At 40.4% G+C, this 13,311-nt stretch overlaps 1 protein-coding gene across 1 annotated transcript in view; it reads left to right on the plus strand.

The window, feature by feature from the left end:
• Nucleotides 1–235: 235 nt before the first annotated feature.
• The window catches only part of CHMP2B (charged multivesicular body protein 2B), a 36,396-nt gene continuing 23,320 nt past the window's right edge, over nt 236–13,311 (plus strand). The window contains exon 1 of the mRNA XM_014549300.1: nt 236–306. Coding sequence (XP_014404786.1) covers nt 285–306 — 22 coding nt within the window. The 5' untranslated portion in view covers nt 236–284. The remainder of the gene's footprint in view (nt 307–13,311) is intronic.

Raw genomic sequence — 13,311 nt, forward strand, 5'->3', positions numbered from 1 at the left:
GCTCCAGTTATCAAGATGAACTTGGGTCTGGGTTGGTCTTGTCCTAAGAACACCCCATCCGTACAGATGTGAAACAGTTCTTGACTGACAGCAACAGAAAAAAGAAAAGGAACCCAAGGGAAGTGGCTGGATTTAGTTTCATAATGGATTTTTCTCCCTTGTGTTTATCTGCTACCTAAAGTAAGAGATGTGGTGTGTGTTATCTACGTAGAAGTTTACATTTTAAGGTACTTTCATTGTTTCAAACGTTTAGCTCAGTGTTATCCAAAGAGGAAGAAAAGTGGATGTACAGGAATGTGCAAATTGGTGTGTATAAGCAGTGTTTGTCATGTATGTTCATATCACACTGATTATGGATAGTCTTGATACTTTCATTGACGGCCACCAGGAATCAAATTCATTCATGTGTTTCTCATTGCATATTGAGTCTAGGTTGCCGCTGGTTCAACCAAAGAATCACTTCTTTGTAAGGGTCTAACTCTGCCACAAAAGGAGCAGCAGCAGCTAGACAGTGATTGGTACAAACAGGATGCTCAGTCCAGACCTGGGGTGACTCTTTCATTCTTGGTATGGACTATGCCAATCCAAGCAAAATTATTTGGGGGAGGATAACAAAGACATCATTTTTAGTCTGCCACTCTACCCTTCACTTCAACATGTAATGTCATCTTACCCCTAATAATAAATTTTTACTTACCATAAGTGGGTGAAAAGATATATGTTTTTTTAATTTCTTGATTTTTTAATTAACTGAGACTTTTTATTAACCATTTACAATACCAAGTTGCCTTAGGATGCAATACAATGATGTGAAGTGGGTTTTATGTGTGTTACTCCTGAGAATGTTATTTATTTAATCTTTAACATGGCACTTTATTTTTTCAGTGTTCCAGTACTACTATTGTGATGTTCAGGCATTATATAGTACTCCAGGGTAGGAAAAAAAGGTTTATTTCTTTGTTTCAGTTTTATATAGTGAGAATTTTACTAAGCAGAGGAAAGGGGTTGCCTCTTTCTTACTGTGGTGTTAAAAATTAATTTTTTAAAAAAATTTAACATTAAAAGCCAAACTTGTTAGCTTTAATTGCTTAATATCTGTCAAATGTCAGTTCTGTATTCTCATGGCTGTGCTTCCTGGTGCTTTTAGCAATCTGATGACTATTGTGCTTGAAGTATAGAGCTGAATAAAAATAAAGACAATGAGGGTGTGCACTGAGGGTGTTTAAGTGTATACTCACTTGCAGTTGGGTTAATTCATCCAAGAAATAATGTTTTTGCTAATTAGACTTATTTGGGGGTGGGGGGAGAAAGTCTTAAAGATTTTTGCTAGAAACTATGGTACTGATTTAAAGATCTGTATATGAAATTTCTGAATGTAAATTTGCCCATCATCTGCATCTACTATAACTACCAAACTACATACTTGATGGGTTGTTTTTTTTTTTAAATTATCATGTCAATTCAAATCACTTGATGACATCTTAATTCTAGAACTATACTTTTATAATTTTGATGCAGAGCTTTACTGAGGATTTTACTCCTTGTTTTATTAAATAGTTGGTTTTTTGTTTGTTTAAAAGGTGATGGTATTCTTAGCAGTAATGAGGCTATATATTATGAAATGTATTTTTATGCATTTCTCCCATATTTTTGGACTTGTTGACTACTGATCATAAGATCTTTTACTATTTGCTGTCTTTTTATCTGTTTCAGCAGTAATGAAATTCTGATATATAAGGAAGTATGTAACTGCTTATAGATCTGGAAAATAATTGAATCTTTTTGTCTCCTTGGATTGGCTGGAAGAGTTGCATGCTATATCATTAAAGATTACTGCACATGTAAATTAAAAAGGGAGACAACATACAGCACTTATTACTATTCAGAGTTATGTTTAATTCATTCTTGACACAGAGATGAACAAGTCCCTGCACTGTATACTTTGTTATAGAAATTAATGAGACCTGTACCTCAGTGCCATATAAGAGAAAGATTCTTTTGAATTTGAAATTACAATTGATTCCTTGTTTTTCCTTTTCCTGATTTATAAGATATATGCAAATTTATTAGGGTAAAGTGTTTACAGTGTGTTGTTTTTCCTTAAGTAGATGAATGGTGACCTATTTATTGGAGCTAATTATGAACCTGTAAATCAGAATGCCATGAGGACTTGTCATAAATGCATTATGCACTATGTAGTTTTTGTCTGTTATACTAAACTAGAGGCCCAGTGCATGGATTTGTGCACCAGCGGGGTCCCTCAGCCTGACCTGTGCCCTCTCGCAATCCGGGACCCCTTAGGGGATGTAGTAGTGTGCAAAGCAGCAGGCGGCCAGGGAGGAGCCCGAGCATCCCGGCCCTGCGGCACCTGTCGCTGCAGCTCAGTAGTGCTGCCGCAAAAGCGGGAGAGATTTGTGCCGCTGCAGCAGCCCTCACCAGCCGTGAGCCTGGTGTCTGGCGCCCGTCAGTCAGCTGAGCAGCACTCCCGCTGTGGGAGCCCACTGACCACCGGGGGCAGTTCCTGTGTTGAGCGTCTGCCCTCTGGTGGTCAGTGCGCATCATAGCGACCGGCCGACTGGTCATTCGATCATTCAGTTGCTTAAGCTTTTATATATATACTAGAGGCCTGGTGCACAAAAATTTGTGCCCTCGGGGGGGAGAGGAGGTCCCTCAGCCCGGCCTGTGCCCTCTTGCAAGTCTGGGACCCCTCAGGGGATGACCACCTGCTGGCTGAGGCCTCCTCCCCGGGGGATTGGGCCTAAGATGGCAATCAGACATCCCTCTGGCAGCCCAGCAGCCCTCGGGGGATGTCCCCTTGCCAGCGGGGAGCAGGCCTAAACTGCAGTCGGACATCCTTAGCGCTGCTGAGGAGGCAGGAGAGGCTCCCACCACCACCGCTGTACGGGCAGCCATCAGCCTGGCTTGTGGTTGAGCAGAGCTCCTCCCATGTGAGAGCGCCCTGACCACCAGGGGGCAGATCCTGCATTGAGCGTCTGCCCCCTGGTTGTCAGTGTGTGTCATAGTGACCAGTCATTCCCAGTCTTTCTGCTGTTAGGGTCAGTTTGCATATTACCCTTTAACTATATAGGATAGAGGTCTGGTGCATGGGTGGGGGCCAGCTGGTTTGCCCTGAAGGGTGTCCCAGATCAGGATGGGGGTCCCGCTTGGGTGCCTGGCCAGCTTGGATGAGGGGATGATGGCTGTTTGCAGCTGGTCGCACTCCCTTCAGGGTGGGGGTCCCCCCTGGAGTGCCTGGCCAGTCTGGGTGAGGGGCTGAGGGCCGTTTTCAGGCTGGCGGGTGACTGAAGCTCCCAACCTCTCCTTTTTTTCTTTTTCTTTTTTATTCTGAGATTTATTTACCTTCTATGGCTGTCACTGGAGCTGAGAGCCGGATAGCTCTGAGGCTCAGCTCCAGCTCTGACGTCTGAAAGCAGGTTTCTCGGATTTGTTTAGCTTCTATAATTGCAACATTGTTTCTTAGAATGCAAGCTCAGAGCCCAGCAGCAGCAGGCGGGGAACCTTGGCTTCCTCCTTCACTGTAGCAAGCAAGCCTCCTGTTCGCTTCAGCTGCCTGGCTGCCGGCCGCCATCTTGGTTGGCAGTTAATTTGCATATCTTGTTGATTAGCCAGTGGGAAGGGTAGCGAAGTTACAGTTAATTACCATGTGTCTCTATTATTAGATAAGGATAGATATTGACAAATTTGAGGTCCTACACTAAGCCAGCACTAAGTTAGCATTTTGTATGCAGCATCTTATTATAATTCTCACAACACCTGTAAGTACTGTTATTATCCCCACTTTGAAGATGAGGAAATTGAGAGGCAAAGGATGAAGTAATTTGTCCAAAGTTACACAACTACTAAATGGCAGAGCCAGGGCCTAATCTTTTTGAATATTATCAATGTTATTTTTTTTAATAGATAATCCTATGGCACAGTTTAATTTTGCTGTTCTTGCTAAGTAATTGGAATTCTCAACTTTTGTTAGTTATCATGTAATGTTACCTTTTGTCTGTGAGCCAGACTGTTCTCTCAGAGTGAGTGGTAGAACTTTAGTATCTAATAACGATAGAACTGGAAACAACTCTCCTTTTCCTGATTCTCTCTTGACCCAGTATTTCTTAGGCAGCATTGTCCTACCTCTTTTTGCTCTTCATCTTAACCTCTTGCAGGAATAGTGATGGCTCCTATCTCCACCTCTTTATTTCTCAGATGCTCCCCATTTTACAGCAGTTTGCCTTACATCTCATGAAATGAGATTTTGTTAAGATCATCAATTATTGATAGATCACCAAATCCAATAGCCATTTGTTAATGATCATCTCTTGGGCCTATGTTTTACATTTGAATCTGATAAAAATTTCTTCCTTAAAACTCTCTTGGCTCCCATGACATATTTTTCCTCTTATTCCTCTTTTTCTTTCTCCTTTCAGGTTTTTGTTTTCTTTTTTTCCTTCCTGCCTCCCTCCATCCCTCCCTCCCTCCCTCCCTCCCTCCTTCCCTTCTCCCTTCCTTCCTTCCTCTAACTTACTCCTTAAATGTTAGTGTTCTGTTGGTTCCACCTTGGGCTACCATTATGCTAATTGTACATTCTCTATCTGCATGATCTTATTCAGACTCTTATTATTTTAATTTTAACCTAAATCTTGATGTATCCCAAATTTGGTTTTCTAGGTATATTTTTCTAAGAGTTAGATCAAAACATGCAGTAATTTGATGAGTATTTCTACCTAGATGTCTCAAAGTGTGTGAAATTAAAGAGATCCCCAACAGAAATCATCACCATCTCCTTTAAGTCACTTCCTTTCCTGGTTCTCCTCCTCCAGTGTTTGGGAGTTCTTGATTTTGTCCTCTGCCTTCAGTTAATTACCAAGTCTTCTCCTTTTGCTTCTTAAATATTTGACACATATGATCTTCCTCTGCATTTCTTCAAATCCCTGTTGTCATTCATATCCCATTTATCCTGCACTTTACTGTGTCACCTGTTTTTCTTTGCTATAGCTTCACGGCCTTTAAATCGTTCACCTAGGATGATGGGTGTTCCCTTAGTGCTTATTATTTTGCGTATTTAAAAACTCAGATTGTACTTTCTACTTGGCTCCTACTTCTTGGCATACTAAAATACTATTATTATTATTATTATTATTATTATTGCTTGTGGGATTCAAGAGCACAGTACAGTCTTCCTAGCATTTTTTCTGAGCAAAGGTCTCCATGCTTTTAGAATGGATATTTCTAGAAAATGTTTCCCTGTGTATTTCTCCATCCCTATCATGATACCAAAGACTGGTATTTCTTTTCATGCTACTATTACCTACCTTCAAGTCCAGATGTCTGTGAGATAGATGATCTTTCCCTCTCATTTCCCTATTTATTTAAGCTGAAAAATGACCTTGGACCATTTTCTGAAGCTGTTCTTGAAGGCAGTGCCAGAGCCTGTGTCTTTTAGAATCAAATGTAACCTATAGTTGGCCCATCTAAACACTTCCCTTCAGCTCTCCAAAAACTGATATTTTAATAATAGTAATAAATTCATTTCAATGAATTCCTCAGGGCTTGAGTGACTTTTGAGAATTTACTGGTAAGGGAAAAAAACAACACATTCCTTTTTACTTCCTTCTATGCCACCGTAGGGCTACATTCTCCTGTTCTCTCTTTAGTGTTGTCTTTCCAAGCAAGTTCTGCTGAGTTTTCCAACTTCAGCCTGGTTCTTAAGTGGATCCTTGGCTACCTGGACCATATGTAGAGTAAAGCTGTTGGCATGATCTTCCACTGTCCTTTCTGTTTCCCATAGTTGTTTTTCTTCTTTTTTTTTTTCTTTACCGTGTATCAAAACTGGTTCATTAAGTTGATAACATTTCTCCCTGATTTCTGAGATACCATTTCCAAAGCCTGAAAAACGAATTTACTTTGCATATGAAATTCTAATTCCTCCTCACCTACTCCCTCATTGTCATTTTCTTTCTGGCTTTGAATAAATTTGGTTCCTAGAGCCAGCATTTTGTAGGTTCTGACCTTTCTTACCCCTTACCCTTTGAGCTGGTAACATTTTTGCAGCGCCTCCCCCCCGCCCTACCCCCCATCTACAGAAGAAGATTGCACATCCCCACATAGTCAGGACTACTTTCTACCTTATTGTTCATCGGTGAGCTCCACTGTGCCTGCTTGTGCTGAACTCACACTCTTGGCTCTTGTTTTTACTGTCATGATCAGGGTTTCTCAAATACCCATTATCCCACTATACCAGTGCCACTATACCCACTATTTCCAGTGGTACCAGCTGATGCAGAGCTTGCAGATCAATCTAAAGGGAGAGTTCCCTCCCCTCTTGGGATCTGGGTACCAAAAGCCAATTAACAGAAATGGTAAAGCAGGATATGGAACATTTTGTGCTCCTATCTCAATGCATGTGATGGTTAGATTCAAGATAATTGATAGAAGTAAAGTTGCATAAATCAAAATGATTTTTCCTAAAGAATGCACTTAAAAGCAGAAAATATGATATATTAGATTTTAAAGTCTATCATGACTTTAAAGGACAACACCCAGTATATGGTAGAGTAGATGCTGTCTAATAGACCCGCTGACATCCCACTGAGTGGTACAATCTGCATGTTGTGCCTCATGCTCATGAGACAGTAATCCTGAACTGCCCTGCAAGTTGAGACAGCCCCCCTCTCTCATAAGATAGGCACTTAAAACAATATTCTCCGCAGATTAATGAATGTCCATATTTACAGTTGATAATTAATTTTTTTTCTTTAATCCTCAAATGTGCAAATTGTATGTAAATGAGCCTGGTCTAAAAGGACAGCCATAATTCAAGTTGGGCCTTGGCCTCAGACCTCACTAGGGAGGCCCTTTTAGATTTGTTTTGAATTTTCAGCTTTCTTTTTTCCTTTTCTGTAAGCAGATAGACCTTACTGACTTGGAGTCAAAGAAAGCAGAAGGACCTTTTCTGTCTATGTCTTCCTACGTCCAAAATTTAAATAAAATCTGAGACCTTATTACTCTAGTGCATGCATGTGTTATCTGGTTCAGTACTAAGAGTCTTAAAGGCTTGAGACAGGCTTTTATTGCCAAGAGTGGCCTGCGTGGTTTTCTCTAAGTGTTGTGCTGGGTATAGGTCAGGGAGGGTGGTGCTATGGACAGCCCCAGACCCTTTTTACCTCATCAAATGGTGACAGAGAGAACACACCATAGGTGCCCTTTTGACATTTGCAGTTTAAGTTTTCTATTACCACGTACTGTGAAGTGCTTCACAACAGCCCACAAGGTGTAGATGAAGTGCTGGAGTGTAAGGATTCAGGGCATGCTCTTTTACCTGGGGAGGGAAGCAAAGGGTCAGCAGGGGAGCAGGATGGACAAGAGCCAAGCTCCTAGATGTCAGCAGTACCCTGTACATGTTGCTGTCATTGTCCGGACTCAGTGAAAAGAGGGGAAAGCATTGATTACTTAAATGCTCCATTTTTTCTGTTGTAGAACAATATCTGTCATAGTTCAGATTTTACTATTAATATCAACCTTCTTCCTTGATAGCCAGTATATTTTATTATACATTTTAAAGGAATATGTTTAATTATTTTACATTTCAGTATATATGTTTATACTCCTTTAGGTCACTGTTAATTAACATATTGGGATAATAGTTGGCATGAAGTCAGGTGGAAATACAAATGGATAAATAAATAAAATACATGCATTCCTTCCTCTTAAAGAGCTTGTAATTTGGGAAAGAAATCAGACCTATTAAGAAATAAATATAGCCGAAACCGGTTTGGCTCAGTGGATAGAGCGTCGGCCTGCGGACTGAGGGGTCCCGGGTTCGATTCTGGTCAAGGGCATGTATGTACCTGGGTTGCGGGCACAGCCCCAGTGGGAGATGTGCAGGAGGCAGCTGATCGATGTTTCTCTCTCATCGATGTTTCTAACTATCTCTCTCCCTTCCTCTCTGTAAAAAATCAATAAAATATAAGATAGAGAGTTAGAAACATCGATGAGAGAGAAACATCGATCAGCTGCCTCCTGCACATCTCCCACTGGGGATGTGCCCGCAACCCAGGTACATACATGCCCTTGACCGGAATCGAACCCGGGACCCCTCAGTCCGCAGGCCGACGCTCTATCCACTGAGCCAAACCGGTTTCGGCAATAAAATATATTTTAAAAAAAATAAATATAATGGAAAATAAACTTGGCCTTAAAAACATTGAAAGTGCCTTAAAACCTTTCCTCATGTTATTCCTTCTGAATTATCTAGAAGACAAAATCATTAAATGTGGGTTTAGTATAGAGATTATTTTTTAAAAATTAAAGAGCAATTTGTTTGTTTTATAGGATATACCTATCATTTCATATGAAAATATTTTACTACCTTTTTCTACTTACCATAATGTGTTTTAAAATATTATGACTGTGTTTTAGTGTATAACATTATATGCTTTCAGTTTATAGCTTAGAAATGTTTAAATATTAATAGGTCTATTAACAATAGGCTGTGGAATTTGCAGTAGTTAATTTTCTTTATTTTCCTTCTCTAATATACAGTGACAGTTATGGTACACATATTTACATAAAATTAAGAAAGGGGAAGTAAAACTATTTGATTGAATTATGTTTTGTTAAAATTTCATGTCATGAAACTGTTTTGTTTTTATTACTGACACTATTACAGATGTCCCCCATTTCCACCCCCCTTTGCTCACTTCATAATACTTGGTTTTTCAACAAAGATATCTATAACCTTTACTCTGATTCTTTCACACTAACTGGGTGTATCCAACAATTCAGTTAAATTGTAACACTATCTATCTGGAGTTAGCACAGACTCTACAGGTTAAGGGCTCAGTCCCATAAGACTGTCCTCACTTAATATTCCAGGAACAAGTCCCAGGTTGCTACCATTACTTCTGACCAACTTGTTATAAATTCAGGTGTCACCACAACTCCCTCCTCACATTTGAGAATCATTAGAAAAACTCTCAGAACTCAGGAAAGTGCTTTACTTACTATTACTGGTTTGTTATACGGATAAAACTCAAGAATAATTGGTCAAATGGAAGGAAGGTATTGAGGGGGTGGGAGAAAGAGCTTCCATGCTCTCTCTGGGCATGCCATCTTCCCAGCCTGTCCATTTGTTTACCAACCCAGAAGCTCTACCAGTCTCTTTGTTCAAGAGTTTTAATAACCCAGTCTTCACTCATTCCCCTCTCCTGAGGGGTGAGACTGAAAGTTCCCATCCTCTAATCAAGTATTTGATCTGGTAACCAGCCCCATCCTGACACTGTCTAAGCCCCCCTACCCCCCGCCCCTTCCTGAGTCAAAAGACATTTCTATCACTCAGGAAATTCCAAGGATTATGTGAGCTCTGTTCCAGGAACTCAGGATATATCTATCTATCTATCTATCTATCTATCTATCTATCTATCTATCTATCTATCATCTATACATACACATAAATACATACACATCCTAGAAATGAAAAAGTATGTATTATTAGAATTCTAGATCTGAGCAATCCAGGCTTCAGCAGTTGCTTTGCACCCGTGTCAATGATCTGGCCACAATTTAACTTATTAAACTTATTAATATGGTGGATACTTTTATTGCTTAGTACTGTTGTAACCTTAGACCAGTGGTTCCCAATGTGGGGCACATGCCTCACAGGGGGACAATTTGATTTTTAAGGGAGGCAATTTGAAAATGAGTTATTAACAGTGAATTTTTTGCCTTTCTTGTGGTTCTAGGGGCCTCATATACAGTGTATAAATATATATATGTATATATATATACATATATATAGTGATGTATTTATGCATTTCATTTCTCTATTATATGTTTTGAAACTTCGCTATTTTTTCATATCACTTAATATTATTTTTTTAACAGTTTCTTAGTGATTTCTTCCTCAGTATTTCAACTGTCCTTTCATTCTTTTATTTTTCTTTTCATGGATGCCATGTTCTTTGGAAGCTTTAGACCAAGTTAATGGCCTTTTAGGTTTATTAGGAGTTCACTATTTGAATAATAAGAATTATATGTCATGGAGCGGGGACATCAGGATTTTAGATATGCTTAGGTGGGGCATGGCCAAAAAAAGGTTGGGAGCCACTGCTTTAGACCATCATCACTATTTCAATACTTTCTCTTATACTAAAAACTAAGGGGTTTTTAGTACACAAAGGGGTTATATTTGAAAAGTTCATTTGTAATTTCACAGTTTTAAATTTAGAGCATATTTTTATTGAAACACTAGGGTAAATGGTAAATGTTTTCATATCAATAAGGAAATATTGAACAAAACTGTGAGTGTTTGAATATTAAGGATGAAAGGCTTATGATTATTTTGAAAGAAAAAGAAATGAGAGCTTTCTTTGCTGTTTTGTTTAGTCTATAGGTTGGACCCCTAACCCCTTTGTGACTATATTTGGAGATAGGGCCTTTTTAAAGAGATAATTGAGATTCCATGAGGTAATGATGCTGAGCCCTAATCCAGTAGAACGGGTATCTTTATACGAGAAAGAGATACCAGGGATGGGCACACAGAGAAAAGGCCATTTGAGGATACAGCAAGAAGTCAGTTAAATACAAGCCAAAAAGAGAGACCTCAATAGCAATCATCTGCCAACACCTTGATCTTGGCCTTCCAGCCTCCAGAACTGATAAAATAAACTCCTGTTGTTTAAGCCACCTAGACTGTGGGGTTTTTAATGACAGCACTAGCAAACTAATAAATCATATTGTTTTAGAATAGGATTTCAGCCAATGCTCCGTGAAACATTAGTATCTAGGAAATGTTAATGGAGATTTCTTAAAAAGGATCCTTGGTTTAATAAATTTGGAAAATAATCTATAATATATTCTTCCCTTAAGGATTTACAATGCATATTCATGTTAAGCATACTTAGAAGTTTGAAGTAAAGAAATATGTTTATTTTTTTCAACTTCACCATTTCCCAAGTATATTTGTCTACAGAATGTCCCTCTTTTTGTTGAATGAATTGTGCATTTCCCATCCAGAAGAAAGAGGTTGGGGGGAGAGACATATGCCTCTTCATCTCCCTTAAAGATATAGTATGGCTTTATATTTCTATGTATAAGGAACATATAAAATGTGTTCTTAGTAAACCCTCAGCATGAGATATTTGCTGATATAACTTAGCTGAAAAGCAGAGTAAGCAAAGAAGGGGAAATGGATATCTTGTGTGTAGGATATAGGAGCTCTGGCATCTTATTTTAACTTTTATTTAGAAAGTCATTGTAATTGGTTAGTTTTATATAATGACTAATGTTTTTCATTTAGTTTGAAATACTGTATATTTTTATTGATATGGTTCTATATTTATAAGGATTATGTCTCTGATAACTTTATTTCTTGTTTACCCAAAAAGCATCACAGCAGCATAATACAGTAGTTAAAATCCTAGGCCATGGTATCAGACCATTTGTATATGAATCCTAGCACTTTTTCTCCCTTGGGCAGATTATCTCATCAGCTATATCCTCCTCTGAAATAAGTGTGAAAATAGTATCTAACTACCTTTTGGGGTTATTGTGAAGCACTTGCTATACTGTCTACTACTCAGTATTATTTTTATTCTGAGAAAAGTTACACTCGACACAGAAATGTGTAGAACAGCGGTTCTCAACCTGTGGGTCGCGACCCCTTTGGGGGGCAAACGACCCTTTCACAGGGGTCGCCTAAGACCATCGGAAAACACATATATAATCACATATTGTTTTTGTGATTAATCACTATGCTTTAATTATGTTCAATTTGTAACAATGATAATACATCCTGCATATCAGATATTTACATTACGATTCATAACAGTAGCAAAATTACAGTTATGAAGTAGCAACGAAAATAATTTTATGGTTGGGGGTCACCACAACATGAGAAACTGTATTAAAGGGTCGCGGCATTAGGAAGGTTGAGAACCATGAAGGTGTAGAACATGAGTTGTGATGCTCCATCATTACAAAAGATAGTGGTTGCTGGCTTTGTTGCTATGTTAGTTGAGGTGAAATTCACATAATGTTAACCATTTTAAAGTGAAAAGGTCAGTAGCATTGAATACATTCACAGTGGTGTATGACCATTACCTGTAGTTCCAAAACATTTTCATCACTTTAGAATCAAGCCTTGCACCCATTAAGCAGTGACTCATCATTCCCACTCGCCCCAACCCTGGCAAATACCAATCTGTTTTTCTGTTTTTCTGTATTTATGAATTTCTCTATTCTGGGTATTCCATATGGGTATAATCATAAAATGTGACCATTTACATCTGGCTTCTTTCACTTAGCGTAGCATTTTTGAGGTTTATCTATGTTATAAAACTATCAGTACTTTGTGTCTTTTTATAACTAAACTAGTGACCCAGTGCACAGATTTGTGCACATTGAAAGAAAATTAATTAGAACGTGACTGGCGGGGCGGGACTGGGAGAGACAGGCCGGACACACCCTGGAGCCAACCTCCCTCGGGCCCTCCCGGGCTTCTGCAAAGTAAGTGGGGTCCCTCCGGCAGGTGGGGTCCCTTGGCCTGGCCTGTGGGGATCAGGCCGAAATGGGCTCTTTGACATCCCCCAAGTGATCCCAGTGTGTGAGGGGGCACTCAGCAAAGTTTCTGTCGTACAGGGTGTGGAATGCAAATGCAGGAGCTGCCCCCTGGTGGTCAGTGCGCTCCCACAGGTGGAGTGCTGTTCAGCCAGAAGCCGGCTCACAGCTGGCGAGTGCAGTGGTGGTGGTGGGAGCCTCTCCCACCTCCATGACAGCACTAAGGAACAGAGAGCAGAGTGGTAAGGAGCAGCGAGCAGGCAGGCGGTAAGGAGCGAGGGCTCGTGGACATCCCTGAGAGCCCCCAGACTGCAAGATGGTGCAGGCCAGACTGAGTCCTTCCCCCCCACCCCCCACCAATGCATGAATTTTGTGCACTGGGCCTCTAGTGTATAGATAATAATACATTATACATATACTAGAGGCCCAGTGCACAAAAATTTGTGCACTGGCGGGGGGGGGTGTCCCTCAGCCCCACTTGTGCCCTCTCACAGTCTGGGACCCCTCGGGAGATAACGACCTGCTGGCTTAGGCCTGCTCCCGGGTGGCAGAGGGCAGGCCCAATCCCTAAGTGCAGCCCCTGGTCAGGCTCAGAGCAGGGCCGATTGGGGAGTTGGGGCGCCGCCCCGTCATGCACAGAGCAGGGCGGATCAGGAGGTTGCGATGCCACCCTCAGTCACGCTCAGGGTAGGGCCGATTGGGGGATTGGGGCACCGCCCCCTGTCACTCACAGAGCAGGGCCCATCAGGG

The sequence above is a fragment of the Myotis brandtii genome, unplaced genomic scaffold (genome assembly GCF_000412655.1).
Source record: "Myotis brandtii unplaced genomic scaffold, ASM41265v1 scaffold546, whole genome shotgun sequence".
Taxonomy (NCBI): Eukaryota; Metazoa; Chordata; class Mammalia; order Chiroptera; family Vespertilionidae; genus Myotis; species Myotis brandtii.